Source organism: Ammodytes marinus (assembly GCF_949987685.1).
Source record: "Ammodytes marinus genome assembly, chromosome: 22".
NCBI lineage: Eukaryota > Metazoa > Chordata > Actinopteri > Uranoscopiformes > Ammodytidae > Ammodytes > Ammodytes marinus.
Genome location: NC_137226.1, coordinates 11,830,973 through 11,851,974, shown reverse-complemented (window position 1 = coordinate 11,851,974; position 21,002 = coordinate 11,830,973). Strand labels below are relative to the sequence as shown.

The 21,002-nt window shown below is 42.0% G+C and overlaps 2 protein-coding genes across 2 annotated transcripts in view; one reads left to right on the top strand and one right to left on the bottom strand.

Annotated features, from left to right (window-relative positions):
* The window catches only part of ccdc146 (coiled-coil domain containing 146), a gene marked incomplete at both ends in the record, with an annotated part of 43,767 nt that overhangs the window by 430 nt on the left and 22,335 nt on the right, over positions 1-21,002 (top strand). The window contains 4 exons of the mRNA XM_080051517.1: positions 33-235; positions 14,762-14,844; positions 15,725-15,940; positions 20,372-20,429. Coding sequence (XP_079907643.1) covers positions 33-235; positions 14,762-14,844; positions 15,725-15,940; positions 20,372-20,429 — 560 coding nt within the window. The remainder of the gene's footprint in view (positions 1-32; positions 236-14,761; positions 14,845-15,724; positions 15,941-20,371; positions 20,430-21,002) is intronic.
* fgl2a (fibrinogen-like 2a) lies at positions 788-10,372 on the bottom strand. Its single transcript, XM_080050954.1, has 5 exons — positions 9,485-10,372; positions 8,414-8,618; positions 3,582-3,801; positions 2,757-2,927; positions 788-2,638 (listed from the first exon to the last, which is right to left on the bottom strand). Exons 1-5 carry the CDS (start codon positions 10,133-10,135, stop codon positions 2,323-2,325), a joined length of 1,563 nt encoding a protein of 520 aa, XP_079907080.1. The 5' UTR covers positions 10,136-10,372; the 3' UTR covers positions 788-2,322.

The window sequence follows — 21,002 nt, the reverse complement described above, 5'->3', positions numbered from 1 at the left end:
AACCGTATCTATCTTTTATGTTTTTCCATTAGTGAGTCAGTCTGAATTGCAGCAAGAAAGCAGGCCTCCCAGCAGAGGAGAAGGGGAGGTTAAACAACAAAAGTACGTGGACAAGGCAATGCAGGAAGAGGAAAATCCTCTTGTGGCCCTTGCACCTGATGCTTCTCTCCCAGAGAAGCAGCCCTCTGCCAGCACCGATGTCACTGCCAGTCCTGCCCTCCACTGCCTAGATGAGGTATGCTGTTAAATTATCATATTTCTTGGTAAATGGCGTTTTCAGAGTTTCAAGGAAATACAAACTTCAAATTTGGTAATATCAGTGACTATTTACTCCATTGACTTAAACTTAAAGCTTTCAAGAAACCATTGTGATTTGATTCAGAAGATATTACAATGTACGCAGGATTTAAAGTGTCTGTTTATAACAAGGGCTAATGCATTTAGGGGAAAAAAAACACTCAACGATGTTTCATTTTCCAGCTAAAGTGATGTTTGGAATAGATCCCGGTGTCGTAGTTGGATTTATGTGCCTTAGAACAATTAGCGTATTACTTAAAAGGTTTTTGACAAATGTTTAAACAAAAGTGAATACTTGGAACTTGGACTCATCGTGTGGATATTACACAATACTTTTTTTATTAACTTGATCGTCACACACAGTAAACAGACATTAAAGTCACAAGCCCACAGTGAAATCCTCTGTGAAGTTGATTACCCATTCATTATGGGCATGCAGCACCGCATCCCCTCAATTTTTTTCTTCTTTTTACAGGCGTAAAATAGCCCCAGATAATAGACGGCAGACACTTTAAAAGTTGTACTAACGCTAAAGTTGTATACATTATTGTATACATTCATAGAAATGTGAAGATGCTTTTAAAGATGAGCAGGCATCAATATGATTTGAAAACTGCCAAACACTTCAATATTAAACACAACCATGTAGTTAGAACTTTATTCATTTTTATAAAAAGTGCATATTTTTCTTTTGGCATGACAGTGGAATATGAATGATAGAAAAGATACATTTTTGTACACATACAAAGCTCGGAAATACACACATAATTACTATGACTGGTCACAATAATGCAGAGTCTTTATCATTGCTCAAATATCAACAATCAATAAAACCTTGTTCTTTGCGACTTATGTATTATATAAAAAGCTATCATATCTCACAAAATAAAATAAATACTGTACACGTCCTCACGTCCTCAAAGTGAAACACTCCCCCATCCTTTCCCCAATCACAGTGTGTATAGAATGGATTAAACGATGCAATACAGTTTTCTAACATTAGGCTGCAGTATTGTACAAGTGATGAGTCCGGGGAGGAATTTTGTTTGTGAAAAACTGGTGTATGACATCAGGAAATGTGCAGTAGTCCAGTGCACCAAGCGATAAGTGTAGAAAAAACAATTGTAACCGTTTTTGTCTTGCAGCAGTGTCCTGCTTTGCCGCTGCTGTCAAGAAGAATTTACTGAAGCATCAATAATGCAGAATGTACTTGGGAATGGTCCAATAGAAATTTCTCCCGGGCTGCATATTTAAACTGGGATATTTTGTAATGTACATAGGGGTGGTGATATATTGGCAAGGTGCCCCAGTGTAATTAAAGAAACCACACAGAAACTATTACTTGTGCACTGCTGCCCAAAGCGTGTTGTATATCGTTTCCTGTATTTTCTTTTTTTTAAATAGTTTGACTCTGAGCATGAAGTCAATGAATTTCCGACCTGGGGAAAAGTGTATCGTTAGCTCTCATAAACCTCACATGAGCGGTTGCTGTTAATTATTAAACCGTTTAGAGCGGAGAAAATGATAGCTCATTAGTTTTTATTACTACTGTGTGTGCTGTGTTGTGTCTCAGCCAGGTTTATAGCGGGCGGCAGCAGGACAGAAAAGTGGAAAAATGGTGAAAAATGTCTCATGGTAACCCCTCCGTATAATATTATGGCCTCTACAGGAGGATCACCATCGTTCATAGTCCAATGTCCTTTACTATCATCGTTTGACTCCACCATTTTGGAGGCGGCACATTACAGTGGGAAAAAAATGAACAGCACTGTTTACCTTTTGCTCATTATTTTTTTGTCATTATTACTGCATTTGAACTGTCTACAGGGCTTATAGTCTTTTTTCGGTGTACACGACGTATGCATGTGTAAAATGTGTGCAAATGCATGATTATGTGAATGAGTTTCTGAGTCTTCTCATTCTTCCGTTTAATTTTTAATTTTTTCCTGACTGTCTTCGTGTCCATTTGTCCATCTATCTCTCTGGCTGACCTGACTCAACTCGTGATATATTTACCCGACCTCTTTAAGGAGCATAGTTCTTGGGCCGTATCATCATCTTGACCGTTTTGAAGGCCTGCCTGTAGTTGGTGGGGTAGTACTCTGTGGACATGTTGTGCCACGTGCCCCAGAAGATGCCGTTCCTCACGCCCTTGTAGCGCTTGTGGTAGTACTTCCCGTTGAGGTTGGCCGACATGCAGGCGTCGAACCACCAGCCGGAACTGTAGTAGGCGCCGCAGTTTCCGGAGGGATACATATCGTTGTCGCGGTCGGGCGTGGAGAAAAACTTCTGGTCGTGGTTGAAGTGCTTGTTGAAACTGATGGCATTCCCAGCCGTCCCACTGCAGTGACATATTTTCACATCATTATTATTGAATCGTTTGCATAAGCTTGCTGTCGGGCCTCCATGAATATTTGATGACACACTGCATGCACGCACAGAATGTAATGTCTCTTTACCTGTATCCGCTGACAGACAGCCGGTAGCGTAGGAATTCATTGGCCACGTAGAACTGGTCGTATTTGGAGTATTCCCGCACTCCCTCAAAGTCCTCCAGCTCAATACGCAGAATCATGTCTTTGGCTTTAGTCATCAGGTGGATGTGGTCATTGCCCAGCCAGAACTCACTCCTACAGCATAGGGAAAGGTAAAGAAAGGAGTGGAAGGAACAGAGCAAAATGGATTATAAACGAGTCTATGTGCTTGAATGTACACTTGATTAGATAGGGGATACGGTAACTCAAATGGAATTTACTCAGCCCCACAGGGGGGAGAGTAAAGGAGGATATGCAAAGGGAGTAGTGTGACAGTAAAAGAAAGATGAGGGGAAACATTATTATTTCAGTGGGAAGTAAATCAGAAAAATCTGGTTATTATAAGAGGTAACTTATATGGTATCATATAAGAGGTTATTTCCCATATAAAATGACTACAGGAGCATAGTGGAGAACAAAGAAAATTAGCTGATGACTGTTGATATTCTCGCCCTTACCATCTTTCTTTGATTTTAAGTTGTTCTTGTTGAACTTTTAGTTTGTGTTTTGACAGTTTTTTTTTATTATTTTTGTTAAAGGACTATTTTAGTGTTGCACTTCCATTAAGTTGGGGGACTTTGTTACAAGATTCTTAAGATTATTAACTGCCCTCTATATGGGATGTGGTAGCACTACAGGCAGCATGCAAAAAAAAGTCTTTATGATCATATTTGACCTCCATCCTCTCCAATCTTCTCAAATATTTTTTTGAGAGGAGCTTGGGAATGATAACTAAGTGGCCATTATTACCTGAGGTTCCCGAAGCCTTTCTTGTACTCGGCCCAGGTGCGGTTGAAGCTGACTGAGCCATCGAGCCGTTGCTGTATGACAGTCCATCCACCTCCAAACGACTCCATGTCACAGAAGACCTCAAATGTCCCGTTGCGCGGATCAGGAGTCACACGATATACGCCGTTCTTCCTGGACTCTAGAATATTGTAGTCCGAACAGTCCCGAGGGGCTAAGATGACTGGAGACAGAGAGGGGGGGAGGACATTTTAATTTTTTATTATTGTATGATTTTTAATATTTTCTCTGGCATTTTTCTCCATCCAACCAAGAGTCGTTTAAACAGCCCCCGGAGACTGGGCATAGGAAAAGAAAATGTGATAAGTTAGTAGGAAATCCAGATTTAGCCATGGAGGAAGTTCTCATTCCTGCATTCATTTGCCGGGCTGTTTAACCAAACATAAAACAGTTCAGTATGTCTTTTAGCCAAGCTGTTGCCAGGCTGTTCCCCAGTTTCTTGTGTGGATCAAACTTAAATTCAGCAAGTCATCAAGCATAAAATAGAAAACGAATCAGAAAGCATTTGAGAACACTCCACACCCCAGCTTATCCCTCGCTTCTCAACATGCTGTCCCCTTTCTGGAAAAGTATCAGACTCCAACATGAAAGCACGTAAGTGAAAGGACAAAGGCCACTGTTAAAGGATAAAGGTCATTGACCTTCCCCTGTGCGGCACCACGGTGACATTTCATACAGCTCTCCTATTTTCTATGATCCATTCCTTTTTTCTTTTTTAACCTGCTGAAAAACTTATTTCTCAAACTCATGCTCCCGTCCCCTGTGTTGCACCGCATGCCACTGACCCTTCCCCATAAACCAAGGTCCAAAGGCCCCTGTCAGTTAGCATTTGGGGATTTGAAAGGAACAGACTTGTCAAAACGTGGGAAAGTGTTTAAATGGATTAAAGAGGCGGTGCCCCCTGCCCTCCTTGCATGTGTGGCACCTGGGGCTTAAATCATCCTGACATTGGGCAGGCAGCATGTGGAACTTTCCTGCAGTTGTTTGACGCACTCCATTGCTGATACAGTTTTCGTTGTACTGTTAAATCTGTTTAGTAGTTTGGTATGTTAGAATAAAACAAGGGAACCAACCCGATTTTAAAAGCAGGCGCATAGGAAGAGGACGTACAGACTGAATCGTGTTTTGTTTAGATGGGGAAAGATGCACTCAAGGTTATTCTTGGTACCATTAGTGCAAGCCTGAGTTCTGGGGGAAAAGGGAGAATGTATTCTAGAAGATGAATCTAAAAAAAAAGCACCATTCATGTTTTCAGGTCGCGTTGCCTCTATGGCCATCTACTGTATTTGTTCTATCAAAATACAATGCAGATGTCCGTACATCACACCTTTATGGAAAGGAGTGTGGGAGCCAAGCGTGAGGCTAAACATTGTATTCTCGTCACGCGAACAGCCCTGTCTGCACTTGGCATTCAAAGTATTGTCCTGTAAATTCTTTCGGTGTTTGAATGTAGTTTCTCCGCTTCACTTCTCCCTCTCCTTATTTGTCCCCATCTGTCCGACTAGGCCGCCGCTATCCCTTGACAGACGAGAACCATCTCATCTGCCTGCATCTGGCAGTGTGCCCAACCTAAATAACTCTTAATATCAACCACTTACTGATGTCCAAATGACTGTTAGCTGATTTGCTGTCCGACTGTTGAAGTGCCTTGTTGAGTCAAATGGCTGGTTAATTGTGTGGCTGACGTACTTACTGACTTTCTTATTCCATAAGCCCTTCTTAAAAACCTTGCACTTATGGACGTCTTCTTGACCGAATGTTTTAATACCACACACGGACCACACACAGATAATTGAATGGCATAAAAGGAAGACAACTCCTTATCAAGGAAGCATACTCGGTTACAACCCGCTGCCAAGTGAAGATTAGCAAATGGAATGGAAGGGAATTCCAAAGTGATAAATATGATCCTTCCCAGGAAAAACGGCGTAAATAGAATACCACTGTCTGCTTTGTTAGATAGAAACTCTCATCAAAAAGCAACACCCTTCCTTTAGGAAGTGGTGTGTTATCGCATTGCAGACAAGCAGTTTCCGACAACATAGAGAACTGAGCCTCCATCTATTTGTTTATAGTGGAGTTAATGGAGTTGAGCAGTAACATGAATTGCTGTTCATTCCACTCTAGGCCCGAGTATCCTGGCAGAAGTCAAATAGTTTGGGTGAAATAAAGTTAGAAAATGTTAAGTGTCCTTATATGCCTTTCCTAAACCCACAGAGTGTAAATGTTGCTCGAACTCTGTAGTGTAGCCTAATGAGCCGTACCAGTGTGGCCGTCTTCTTAATCCCTGCCCATGTGTGAGTGTTAACATTTGCTTGCCAATGATCCATCACCGCAGCTCCAATCTACATAAAACTGCACAGCTGTCAGATGATGCTGTCCCCCCTTTTTAGGTATGCTTGCTTATCTTGCTTCGGATGAAAACAGAATTTCAATTCGGTTTGTGCAGATCTCTGTTTAACAGTTATTTAATCATCTGTAGCTACAATCTGGCAGACGGGCAGTTTATCCAGGAGTCATGGGAACCATTTAGCGATGATTTGCTTCACTAAGCTCTTTTCACAGACATAAACAACTGGAAATAGTGTTTGTCACTGGAAGTCATTTTGCACTATGTACACTGGTGTAACTAGAGGGACATTTTATAATTCAGCATCTGGTGTTTTCAGTTTAAAGACTTGACATTTTAAGTGGAATAAAAATGGTGATTTGTTTGACAAAAAACATCTCTGAAAGATCTAAAATTTGTGTTCTTTAAAATTGTTAATCTTGTCTTGTTAACGAGCAGCATCACTTATGTAAACCGGTAATTAAAAACATGGTTTTTAAGTCTTTTTGTGAAAATGCATATGATCATTACATGTGGATCTATTTCCATGGTAACAACAGCTGCCTCTTGTCTGTTTCTTCTGGTTTCACTTCTGGCCCAATTTCCTGACTTTTGCTACGGAATAATGTGCTGGTTCGTGAGTTAAACATGACAGATTGATGTACAAATACGACGTGTTACCGACCCTGTGTGCCATCTGGGTCTAATGTTGGGAAATACATACGCCCACATCACTCGTGTTGTTGTCAAGAGATAATGAGAGCTAGTTGTTTTATGCAGGAATGAGCACTCAAGAGCATGACCTCCAGAGAAAGAGAGGAAGGAAAGGGGGAGAGGCACACGGAAAGGGGATTTAAAGAGAGAGAGGGAGACGAGGGAAAGTTGTGTCAAGAAAGAGTGGAGATGAAGAAGGGATTGGGAAATGGAGGAATAGACTGAGGTACAGTATAAGGGAGAGAGGACAAGATTTGAAGGAGAAAGAAAGCCAAGTTTAGGGGAGAAGAAAACACAGAGAGAGAGAGAGAGAGAGAGAGAGAGAGAGAGAGAGAGAGAGAGAGAGAGAGAGAGAGAGAGAGAGAGAGAGAGAGAGAGAGAGAGAGAGAGAGAGAGAGAGAGAGAGAGAGAGAGAGAGAGAGAGAGAGAGAGAGAGAGAGAGAGAGAGAGAGAGAGAGAGAGAGAGAGAGAGAGAGAGAGAGAGACGGGATTCCTCTTCACACGACTGTCCCAGCTAATCTAATTAGCTATAAGCTCACATCTGTTTCCCACATAAAAGCCCCAATATAGTGTCACATTCACGCACGTCCCCTCATGCAGTATCAGGTTGTTATTCCGTTTCGGGCTGAAAAGTTGCCTGCATTCCAACTTAATTCAAATAAGCTTTTTAAATCGGTGTTAAGTGGAATGTGTGTTATGCGTGGCTAGTTTGCAATCTTCACTGATAGGTTTTTCGAATAGTCTCCATCATGAGTTTCTACTCCCATTACATTTTGTGCTTCCTCCTTACAGATTATGACTCTTTACAAATGTGCCCTTTTAAACGTTTTTCTTTTTTAAATGTTCACTATGTGTAAGTGCCAAGTATCTGTCTCTCTTTTACTCTCCTCTTCTTTGAGTCTCTCCATATGGAGATTGGTAAAATGTCAGCACACTTGAAATGGTTATATAACAGGTAATATTGAATTCTCACTTTGACTTGACTTTGTCATATTGCTTCACTCATGTACAGCATGACCTCAACCTGAAGCTATTCTGCTGTCAAAATGTAGCCAGATAAGGCTCTGCTAAAGTGATGCAGTGGACAGTGGGACAGTATCCTCTTTTTAAAGGTGATTGAAAATTGCTCCTACGATACCAATCTCCCCAAAATTACGTAATGTTTTTCATATCGGTAATGGAGAAGGCATGTCGGCAGCAAACCACTGACTCGGTGTCAATGACATTGTCAGCCTGGAAGATTTTCATTTCCCATTTCCCAGAAAGAGAGGAAGCATTGGGTGAAGGTGGCCGGCCCCAGAGTTGGGCTGTTTGTAGTGATTACAAGTCGCCATGTCCACTTAAGCACGATTGGATAGATTCTATGCCAGAAAATTCACCTCGCAACAACCCAAACTGCTGGACTCATATGGTGTGTGTCTGTGTGTTTGTGTGCTGGACTGGTCATTACCATAACAACATCTGTGGTGAATTTTTTTTTAGGGAATTGAAAGGAAGAGAAGAGAAAGCCATAGAGAGAAAAAAGGCCTCGTGATCATATCTCAGTAGGATTGCCAAAAAAAATAAAGTAGATGAGAGGAGGAGAGAAGAAAGGAGGCAGCTTTTTGAAACGGCAAAGATGGAAGAGAATAGAATATTGCATAAAGAAAGGGATTTTCAGTGGAAAGAGAATTCATATATAGTAAATATCGCTGAGGCTGATGGGAGAGGACTTAGTAAGATGCAGGCTTACACTGCGGGGTGTTCTGCACCGCACACTGGCTGGTGCAGGTGGAGCTGAGCTTGTTGACCACTCCACTGATGTTCTCCACCTTGCTGTCCACCAGAGCCTTAACGTTGTCCATGTTGAGCAGGTTGAGCCCCTCCATACGACCCTGCAGAGCCGAGATCTGGCTCCTGGCATTGCGCAGGCTGGCTGACATCTTATGCAGTTTCACCTGGGAAGGGAAGAGGGAATAGAGGGAGGGGGGGTGGGAGAGGTGTTTGGTGGTGTTATTTCCGTGCTCAGAATACAAAAGCTGATGGATTACCAGCCTCTTTCATTGTTTCTACCAGCTAATTTGAATTTTTGAATAGAATCAAGTCTGTGTGTGTGTGTGTGTGTGTGTGTGATGATATGGGGCCGTCTGCCAAAGTAACTTGACCAGACACAGCGAAAAAATTACAGCCATTTGGCCGGTGTCTTCATGCTAATTCCTCTCCACCCTGTTTACAGAACCAGGATTTTTTCCCTCCCATGGACCGGTTCCAGTTTGGACTTTACAGGTCTTTTATAACATCTGGCCAGTTTACATTCCAGCTGGGTATGTTCGATTGGGCAGATTGAGGTGACTCGGATCCTACAGTGTATATAAAGCACATTTTACTATAGTTTGTTGAGATCCACTTCATTAAAACCTTTACAAGGCTGAAAATAATACTGACTTACTGTACTGGGATTTAACATGGCTTTGATGGAAATGCAGAAATTGGTGCAATGCTACTATTGCACTGTTCATACCGACCTCTAAATTATGTTAATGTGGTACAGTGTGTAGAGTGTGCTGATTTTACACAGTTTGCTCAATGCCAACACCATTGCCTACCCTAATTTAGATTAGGCTGAGAGAGCATAGACTTTCTCTATCATGAGTCATTAAAAATTCATAAAGATGTTCTGTTATACCTGGAGGTTAAACAGAGTGTGTAAAAATAGCTTTCATTCTTTGTTAGATTTCTGCATGTTACAATTAAAAAGTGAAAAACAGTCTTATTTTTATTTTTTTTAAATCTTTTTTTTATGAGATTGAACTGCGCTTCTTACCTGCATGTCCTGCATAGTGCTTGGGCTCGGAGTAATTTTCCCCAAATAGGATCCTTGCCCTTTTAGTCCAGCATTGTCCACAGTAGCTCCAGGGACCATCCCATCTCCCCTCTCCTCTTGGCTGGTCCCACCTATCACCTCCTGTCCAGTGATGTCCTGTCTCCCTTCTTCCCCGGTGTCCCTCTGAGGCGGCTGTGTCTGTCCCTGGTCGGCTTGCTGATGATTACCAACAAAAACTCCATTGCCCCCCCTTGCCCCACCACCACCACCACCACCACCAAGGCACTCCTGGCAGCCGCTTTTGAGCTTGTTGACCACCTCCCTCAGGCTCTGTAGCTCCTTCAGTGTCTTCTCCAGCAGCCTGAACTGCTTGGGCAGCTGGATGGTGAGGGGAGGCAGGGTGAGCTGGTAAGGGCAGTCCTCCCCTTCCTCTGCCCCGGCCCCAGAGCTCCCACACAGGCCAGAGGGTCTCAGTTTCAAGGGGCACGAGGCGGCAGGAGGACCGGCTTCAGATCCCAAAGAGTAGGCTCCTCTGGCGTCCCATCTCTGGTGGTGTGAGTTGGCGGGGAAGTCCGCCGCCCGGCTGGTACGCGGCACCAAGGTGGCCGCGAGCAGAAGGCTGGCACAAACGCAAAGTAAAATTCTCCTCATTTCTTTCTCTGTTAGATTTGTGAAAGAAGACAAAAAAAATTGTTCAAAAAGTGTCTGAATGCATCTTGTGTGGTGTAATATATGTGTGTGTGTGTGTGTGGCTGTGCTTGTGTGTGTGTGTATGTCTGTGCCCGCAGCTGCAGATTGTAAGTATGAGAGTATGTGAATGTGCGTCCCGTATATCCTATTGGTTTCAGAGAGTGTGTGTGAATGTGTGTGAGCACAGCCTGCAGGAGAGAGAGCGCGCAGGGGAACTGCCGCTGCCTCAGATAGCTGTGTCATTAATATCAGGACGAGTGAGAGGGAGGGAGGGAGAGAGAAAGGAGAGAGAGAGAGGGTGCTGAGTTAGAGAGGATGGGAGGGGCAGCACTATTGCGTAATGCAAAACACCGTATCAGCAGCAATGTGAAAAACCACAGAGATGTAGACAGAAATGATGGGAGTGCATGTGGAGAGAGAATGGGGGAGGAAAAGATAGAGAGAGAGAAAGTAGGGGCAGGGAGGGAAGTATAGAGCAATGAGGTAGGTCCTTTGCCTGTTCTTTAGTGCTCGGAGTCAACTTGCTCACTCTAAAGTCAGCTCATCCCTGAAGAGCAAAAATGACTCGGTGCACAGGAACCATGCACGCAACTGACATTAGGGTGATGTTTTCCACGCTCCGTTGTTTTATGTGTTCTTTTTTTCTATGTCTGCAGCACGCAATTTAAAAGCCTCATGCCCCTAATGAAAACTCCTGCTCAACTCCTGCCCATCACTCACCAGTTCTGAATTAGGCTCAGGATGGGCACAGTTAATGTAAAATCCATTCTTAGCCAGAAGCAGCAATAAAGAGGGTTTGTTTCAATTAGTCCAAACAACGAAGTTTGTTCTGAGTTACAAGGATTGCTCAGGAAATGTTTTAAATTAAATCAATTCTCAATTCCTGAGTATAATCTACATTTAAAATGAGTAAACCCAGTAATTTGGCACACATCACATTCCAACTTGAATGGCTTCCTATATATTTCGCTACTGTGTCTTCTTCCGACACAATACTCTCCATATGTTGCGCGGGGGAGGCTGAACTCCATCTCTAGCATGGACAAAATATGGAAATTCAAAAGCAATTCCAGACTATAACGGCAACAGGAACACCTGCAACGTGTCACTGAAACAAATGCAAAACAGCCCTTTTCTCGCTTTGCTCACCTCACTCTCTGTCAGCGGTGGATATCATTAATTGGAACTGCTGGCTGCTTTTTATTCATTTGTGCCGCTTAATGATTCCCCCTTGAATTTAGTGCTGTCTGTTAGGAATAGGCTCTAGTATTTTAATGAAGGGAAATGGGACATTTTGGTAGCACAAACTGCTTCAATAAAAAAAAATATCACAAATGTCTCCTTTTGGGACCATCTGGAAAACAAGATGATGCTTCTTAGGGGCATTACCCTGATATAATTAATTTGACTGAGAGGTAGCAGCTTCAGAAAGCCTTATACAATCTCATTATCAATGCCCCGATTGGGTTTTTAGTGAACTTGCTCAATTTGTGATTTAATTATACTTAATAAAACTTGAATTACTGACACCATTGAAAGACTGATTAATTGGTATAAGTAGTTTGTCAAGAGGTTCAACAATGCGAAGAGATAAAGTTTTGAAGCTTAAATCGGTAACAATACACCAGCCAGGATTCGGACATTCTGAGTGTTTTTTAAAGTTATAGTGCGTGACCTCACCTATGTTGCCCCAATGAGGAATTCTGTGGAATGACGACAACACGTTTGCACATCTACATGATGATCGCACATGGGTTTTATACCTTATGCTTTATGTCCAGGTTTTTTTCTTATATGTGCATTAGCAGTAATATCATCAACTGAAACATTTCTTGGGCGCTACTTGGGATTTTTCTGTGCTCATGTTTTTGTCGGGGGGCGGCACAAGTTTTTTTAATCGCTGCCATACTGAGAAAAGCAGAGAGAGTTGTGTGGAGCAATTCGAGCAGTCTGGTTGTTACCCTTCTTGGCCCCTTTCTGAACTTAAAGTAAATTGCTCCAGATTATTTGTCTGTGGGACATGGATTTAGTTCCATTGTATCATGTGATCCATATCCACGGGACATGTAATTGGATTTTGGGGCCGTTGGATGTGTTTCGTGAACATGTCATATTTTCAAGAGTAGTGACACAGTTTGGGGATAATAGATTTTTCATCCGCAGAGGAGGCTCTCTCGGCTCTGATGGAGGAACACTCCACAGAAAAGGAAAATATTACTGTACAAAACCTCCTAACAAAGTGATTCAATCTAGCTGTAGGGCTCAGCTCCAGTTCAAACAGTCGATATCGGGACTTGAAAGAGGAGATACACACGCACATACACAGAGATAGATGGTGCCTCTCTCCATCACACAGCGGAATTCAGCGCCCGTGTCTCGGCGGTCATTAGTTTTCTCCCTGAGGGTGCAGAGTGTTCAAGCCCACAGGCTCTTTTTGCTACACACTTCACATACCTGCTGCACCACACACTCGTATTACTGGAAGGCATATTGCAGTATTGCTTGTGTGTGTGTGTGTGTGTGTGTGTGTGTGTGTGTGTGTGTGTGTGTGTGTGTGTGTGTGTGTGTGTGTGTGTGTGTGTGTGTGTGTGTGTGTGTGTGTGTGTGTGTGTGTGTGTGTGTGTGTGTGTGTGTGTGTGTGTGTGTGTGTGTGTGTGTGTGTGTGTGTGTGTGTGTGTGTGTGTGTGTGTGTGTGTGTGTGTGTGTGTGTGTGTGTGTGTTTGGAGTGGAATGGGGGGTAAATGGATAGATATGTGTGTCCACGTGTCTGCGTACATATCTTCCAGTTTGATTGTCTCTATCTCACTTCAAAGATGGTCAGCCACATGTCCGCCTCATACAGCCACCCCATAAAAGCCGCCAACACTCTATACTGCTAAGGATAAGTCTTGGCACCAAAAAATAGAGAGGCTGCCTCAAACCGCTTCAGGCTGCTTCTCAAAGATAAATACCCAGTGTATGGGCCAGGATGTCTGTCGCATCCTGCTGAAAACAAAACACTGGCCACATTTGATGTTTTTTGTTCGGCCATTAATCGGTTCTAAATTTGTTATTCTGTTTGCGTGCAACAAGATATAGTCATATGTTCCCGTATCTTGCTTGAGTCACAATTAGGTTACATGACTAAGGTTGCAGTCAAAGACATTAGTTAGGACCAGATGACTTGCTTACCAATTTCAAGATGTACTGTTTTTAAACACAGATTAGGCAAGACACCAGTGTACTAGTCGGGAGTTTTGGCTTGCTTGACCTTGGGTTACTGCTAATGTAAACTGGCTGGGGGAACAAAAACATCTAAATAAATCATATTAACAAGAGCCCCCGAATCTGCATCACTCAATATCTCTGTCCTTTTTAGCCCTTGGAACGTGGTCCATGGCTTGCGGGCACATTTGACAAAAGCCCGATAAACAACATAATGGAATGTATCTAAAAACATAATCGGGTGTCCCTAATGTTTGAAGTCGGGGTGAGTTAACAGTCACTAGCGTGTGCAATCAGAGCGTGTGTGTGTGTGTGTGTGTGTGTGTGTGTGTGTGTTGTGTGTTTATTTGCCATTACGCAGTGTGACCTGAGATATCGTCAGTACTGCAGCTCTTTGATACAGACCAGGCTATCCCTCATTACTCCCCACTCTACCAACCTGGCTCTGAAGATAAGAGGGGAACAACACCTGTCTTCTGTTTCTATCACTATCTACCTTGCCACAGAGAGACATTTATATAAAAAAAATAAAAAAACACTTTGTGATTGTTTTTACCTTTATTTTGCAATGCCTTTGACCGGTTATCTTTGTCTCTGTTATGTTTTCGTTCTATATATCGTTATATATGGGCCATTATCAACGATTTTACCTCTCCTTTTGAGATTGGTGCTCTGATACTGTGATATCTGTTGTGCTGATAAAGGTTTTTTTCAGACCAACGAGGGGATTCAATCTTCTTTTAAGACATCGGGGAGCTGTTCTTTGTTGTGGTCAAATACACTTTCTGTTGACGAGTCCAGACAGACGTGAAAGAGCTTTTTTTTTTTCTTAAAACAGTAACTGAACTTTTGATCATAGTGCTAACGTAGAGAAGCCTTTTCTTTGTACACAAAAGTTCTAATTATCGTGAAATATGAAGTCTCTTGTGATTTAGTGTTCTTCTTATCTCCAAACACAATTACAAATAGTGCTTACTGTTCAGAATTGTATCTGGTTCCCTTCCTAGCAATATATTTCCCATTGAATATCCTTCAGCAAGACATTTCCACCGAATGTGATAATCTATTCATCTCCACGCTTCTATACAGGCAGCTCTGGGTCAGATCGAAGACGTTGAAACAGTGCAACATGAGCTGGAAAATCAATGCAGAAGGATTTGTAGCCAACTTAGCTGAATAAAGTTTAGGATTGTTGAAATGTCTGGCCCTAGCTGGACTGCTTATTATACTGATAGGAGTTTGGAAATGCTTACACACTTACAAGCATTACCATAGACCACACATCAATTATATTGGGTCCTGCTATTACTTCTACAAATGACACTTTACATTCCTTTTCATCACCATAATGAAAATTAACATTACTGCTCTTCTGATCCTCAGCTGTTGTCATTGGGAAAAATCAGCCAGACCAAAGTCACCAAACTGAAATCCAGCTACAGGCTTCTCCAGGACACTCTGAAGAGGTATGCTTTCTTGTAGAAACCAAAGTTCATTCTTCACACTTATTTATGTGTATGTTGAATTTCGGGGGGTCACATTTTGACTGCAAAGATGCCGAGATTACAGGAAGACTTTTGGTGACAGCTAGGATCCATACAGCTGAAGTGTCCTTGAAAAACACTTTCACTTCTTATCAGATGTTGTCATGCTGCTTGTATATTCTCTCTCTCTCTCTCTCTCTCTCTCTCTCTCTCGCTCTCTCTCTTGCTCTCTCTCTCTCTCTCTTTCTATCTCTCTCTCTCTCTCTCTCACACTCTCTCTCTCTCATACTGTTGAAAAAAAATATGGAAGTAGCATCCGTAGCATCAGCAGAGACATTTTGAAGCCTGCATTGTGAGTTTCGACTTACCCCCTTAGTGGAGTCAGCCTGCATCCAGCATATTTTGAAAAAAAAGAAAGAAGTGGAAGCAAAGGATGTAGCTGCAGCTCCTTAAAATGGAACACTGATTCTCAAAATCGTTTCCACGGCACATTGAGGGTGGAGGTGAAATTAACTTCCCAGACCCCAATTTCTTGCGGAAACAACAAATCTTTGTGTAATTTCTTGTGTAAACCAAAAAAAAAGGAATCCGAACGGGCACATTACATTTAATTGGCTCAGTGCTCTGAAGTCGATCGTGAAAATCAGCAGCTTCTCTAGGTTTACCTGCATAATGTCCCACAGTTTTACCACAGGGGAAAACATCAGATAGAGTAAAAAAACTGTTTTTAGATTATTTGTTCTAACTAAGCGGTATGGATGTATGTTATTGGCTTTAGTTTTTTGGGACAGCAGTTAGTAAATAGCATCTGTATACAGCACACAGTACCGGCACCCACTTGAATCCCCCTTTTATCCGACAGTAGCCAGGATTGTGAGCTGCGGCTTCTGGGAGAGGCAAAGAGGTGCCGTGCTGAGCTGGAGAGGCTGCACGCTGAGGTGGAGAGAACAGAGGAGCAGAGCACCTCGGAGGAGCCTGAAAGTGAGGTCAATGAACTGAGGCAGCAGCTCCTCCAGGCATACAATGAACTGAAAGCTGCCGAGGACAGAGAGTACGAGACACAGCACAAACTCAAATGGTGAGGTGTGTGTGTGTGTGTGCGTGTGCGTGTGCGTGTGTGCGTGTGTGTGTGTGTGTGTGTGGGTGTGTATACCCTTATCCGGCATTCACACCCTATTATTGTAATCAGTCAGGCTACATCTTTCGCAACGTCATGTCCAACGAATACATTATTTTCAAGAAAGGGTCTCTAATAATACTAGTAACTTCTCCCAAATTTGGCAGTAGCTTTCTCTATGCTACAATATGTGCTCACACACAAAAACATACAGATTCACTTCACACCACTGACAGGAACCCAAGAGACGGGAGGGTAAGGGCAAAAACAAAAATAAGAAGTGAAACTGGAGTGGTGAAGGGAGAAGTCGTGTACAGTAGCAGACCATGCATGGAGAAACACACGCACGCACGCACACAAACACACACACAGTCACAACTTACTCTGAGGTGAGTCACAAGAGGCAGAAACTTTTTATTGACTTTAGAGGCAGGTGAAGGTGAGAGGAAAAGAAAGGAACATGGAAATAGCAGTGTGTGTGTGTGTGTGTGTGTGTGTGTGTGTGTGTGTGTGTGTGTGTCTGTGTGTGTATTGCTCGGCTTTTACATTTCCTTTTTCTGCACCACTAAACTGGTCACTGTAATAGCAAATATTCTGTTTCTCTTAGAGGTGAATCATATTTGCTATTGCCTTAACTGTTTCTGTTTCAGTAAACACATTTTTCAAGGATATGTCATGGGGGAAAACCTGAGTTGAAACCTAAACGCATAATACTAGTTTTAAGGGTTATTTCTATATTTGCTCTGGATGTAGCATGCTTATTTTTCCTGAGCTCTCTGGACTGGACAGTTGTTTTTGTCTGTCCTGTAGTCATTTGTCTTCCTTTCCTCTAATCCTTCCCATTCACTCCCATGAGGCTCTTTTCGCATCGCAACCAATGTTCCTCTTTTTCTGCTGCAGGTTTCTCTTTTCCTCCCTCCCTCCCCAACTCACTCAGCACCGCTATCAGTATGTCCAAAGAGTCAAACACGCCCACATAAATGGAAAATAACACACTCGCTTCCACTATCTCCCTCTTCTCTGTACACAAACCCTCCTTTAAAAAGGGCCAAAGAAAAGTCAATGGAACATCGCTAAGCAACGTGTTAACATAAACCAGTGATCCTTAAAAACAATATGTCTACTTGTAACCTCTCATTAATACGTCTCAAGGCTGTGGCCAGGTCAACTGAAGAGCTACTTTTCCATCTTGGGCCATGTACACAGGTATTTTTGCAACTGTATCTTTTTCTGTGCAGTTTGAAAATTTGTCCACACGCAAACATGACAACCGAAAACTAAAACTTTAACGTTTTGAAAACTCCTGCCAAAGCGGAAAATTTAGGAAAACTCCACGTTTCTGCATTTGTGGGAACAGAGAAACGCTCGAGTCAATTGTTTTTGAACTGCTATTGAGCATGCGGCAACCTCGCTCAAGAAGATGCTCAATGCGCATGCTCACAATGTTCCTCTCAGTGTTGCCAACTCTTCAGTAAAGGAAAGCAGCTATTGGCTGTCCTAAAAGTCGCTAGATGACGTCCTCACCTAATTTGCATATTCAGAGACAGGGGTTTTATACAGTAGGGACTGCTGCGTTAGGACCAGGCCGCCTGTCAGTGCTCTGGGACAGGGGAGGGGCCGCGGAGGCAGCTGATGCTCGTTGAGAAGAGTGAAGAGTGATACTTGCTTTAGCGAAAAAGTCACCAATAACACCAGAAACGGAAGCTAGATTTGTCCCTTTTTGAAAAATAAGTCGGCAGAGGGTCTGAAAGGTCGCTAAATATCGCGGCAAAATCGCTAAGTTGGCAACACTGGTCTGGCATGATTACGTCAGCATTTTCAATGTTTTTTAGCTTTCGTGTGTAAGGAGAGGTTATCTAAAACACCAATGGATTTTTAAATGTGTGTATGCGTGGACATGGCCTTGGTGTGAATTGTTTTGTGAGGAGCACTTGCAGTTGCCACTCATCAGCGTAGGTTAGTTAATCATCGGTGAGCAGGGGGCAGGTGTGGGAGCCTAATTGTCCTTGATGAGGATCAGGTGTGGGAAGCTTATATCTAACCCCTGGGCTGCAGTGTTCTGCGCTGTCTCATTGTCACAGGCAGTGAGAGCATCATTTGGTTGCTTGCTCTAGCTGTTGTGAATTTGCAGAAGCTACAGTGTGGAACTTGTATGTGTGACTTGCTCACCATTTCCTTTGTTCTCTTCAATCTATCTGGTTACCCTTCTGTTACATTTAATATTGCCCCAATCCACAACTGTCATCCACTTCCCATTACCCTGACATATTTGACACAGTAAAATGAACCAGTAATGCAAACTATTCTGAATTCTTAATACAATAATAACATTTAAGTGATATTTGCTAAGCAAACCAGGTGCAAAGACTGAACATGAAAACGTGTCTAAAAATGTTATCTTTGTGAGATGGTAAATGGGTGTTGCAAATTGAAGCACTTAAAGTGAAGAGAGTTAAACTGTCATTTAAAGGGATCAAAGCAGTTGAAATATAAACTATGCAAACTGAGATTTCATTTGAAGTTGAAGCACTTGAGAGAGTAAACTGTGAAATCTGAAGTAATACTTGCAGCATTTGAGCTGTCAATTGGAAATATTTGGCAGTTGATGTCTAGGGGCTGAAAGCCGTTGACATGTTTTGAAGGGTAAGCAATACAAGTGCTGAAAGCGGTAAAGCACTTAAACTGTCACTTGAACGTTAAGAAAAGAAAACCATTAGTTGCTAAGTAGCAATGAAAACAGTTGTAGTTGGAGTCCAAAAGATAGACGTGTGTGTATTTTAGAGAGATTGTCAGTAGTTACAGTACGTAATAAATGTCAGCAGTAAGGTAAAAATGTGTTGTTAGTTCATGTGTAGAGGCTGAAAGCATTTGGAACTAGTGGTTGAATCACTTTAGTTTTTTGTCATTGATGTTGAAACACAAGAGATACAGTCACTGTGGTGTGATCCCTACATATTGTACAATAACAAACCCAATGAAAGCATTGGATAGGGTCTGACAAGAGTATGAAACACTCAACTCGCATGACTTAAAACCTAGAAATTTTACTATGATGCAAGTGTTTTGTGGAAGAAAAATGTTGACTGACATTCGAAAAGGTCAGAATAAAGAAAAAGAAGAAAATTCAACTCTAACATTCCTAATGCTCCTTATTTACTCAAAGGCCTAATATCCTTTTAACCAATACTTCTTTACTTATGTCATTGCATTTGATTCTGGAGTGCCCGCAATATTAGACCACTCACAGAACACAAACTCACCACTGTATTGCAAAAACATTATCTGTAGGCCCCAGCAGTTTTTTAGTTGGAGGCACAGCGGTAAATTGAAATATTAAATGAAAAACCACTTACAAAGCATTCTGAGTGGATGCATTAATGGAGAATATTAGAAACCGATAGTGCATATTATTTGTGACAGCTTTTGGGAGTGAGCTCTCTTGTCCTCTCCTTCATCCCTTTTTGTGCGTTTTTCTTTCATCCGCCTCCGGCCTTGTCTCTTCCCCTCTTCCTGACTTTTCATCTGTTCTTTTTCACCCCGTTTTCTCTTCTCTGGTCCAAATAGCTAACGCAGTGCATATGACAAGCAGACGCTCGCCATGCAAAATATGCCTTTTTTTTTTAAATCTTCCAGTCCTCTTATCTTTAGCCAAAGAGATACACAGGAATTCAGACCTATATTTTTCCAGTCGCATATTTCTAGCATTCATGCAGTTTTCTCTCTGCGGTATCAGTTAACATCCAATATATCAATGTGTCCGAAAGATTAATATCGTTTACTTTGTGAAGCGTGTAGCTGTCAAAAACCCCTACAGTTGTAGCACATATTGTTCAATGGCAGAACTGAATCAAAAGTTATTTCATACAAACAAAATCAACTGCTCGAAAAGCATCTGCTGCAGGGAGATGAAACAATCATAGAAACTCAGTTTTTATTTGCACACTTGTATTGTGTTCGGTACATTATGATTCTTTGTGCTTATGTGTGAGAAAGCTTGTATGTATACTGGTTATTGTATACATTATTTGTGTCCTAAGTACTATAGCATAAGGGTTTCTTTGTAATACACTCTCTAGTAGTAGCAGCTTTGCAAAGCAACACATTTAAAAGTTCACCCATTTGAAGAATATGGGTTCTTCATGCTTTGCATTTTGATGTTTTCCTATTTCACGCACGAAGAATTTCACAAGTTTTGCTTTACTGGAAATGGCACATCAATGTCTATTTAACACGAAAATGAAAGAAGCTAATTCCTCTCATTGCATTCCCCTTTCCTTTGAATCGGGAACTGAAAACACATCATTTACTTCTCGTAATAACAGTCGTTTTGTCTTCCTTTTTAAAATGCCCCGCCCCCTCCCTATCCACTCACCTTCCCTCACCCCATCGCAGGCTGTGGGAAGAGAAGCAATACCTGGAGAAAGAGAATGAGAATCGGACGAAACCTGCTGTGAGTTCATCATTGCACCATCGAGGTGTAGTTTCAGAGACGTGGATTACTACGGCAACAGCACTCTTCAGAGAGGATAAAATATGAGTTTTACTTTAAGCCTCCATCCAGGCTTAATCCCTCAATTTCTTTTTCTTTCCTTTTTTTTAACCGATGCAAGCAGGGTTGTTAGGGCTGCAAGCTATAACATTTTCTATCACAAACTCCCATTCAGTCGGAAGGAAGGCATATGAGTTGAAGAAGTCTTAATCCTTGTAACAGATGGAGAGAGGGTAACAGACTTTTGTTTAAGCAGGCGAATTAAATTAGTAAAGCCTGGCAATCATCCCCAAAGCTTAGGCAACTGAGCAAAACACGTCAACTTTTTTTTTAGAAAAACATAACGAAGGGATTAAAATGTATAACTATAACTGAAAATAGGCCTAATATACTGCACACTGGTAACAGGACAGTTGCTGATAACAGAATAATTTCCTGTGTGCAATGTAATAATGCTCTCAATATATTACAATCGACTATACATGAGGCATAGTGTTATGTTTTATTAAAGGGAATACATTAACAGTAAGAATA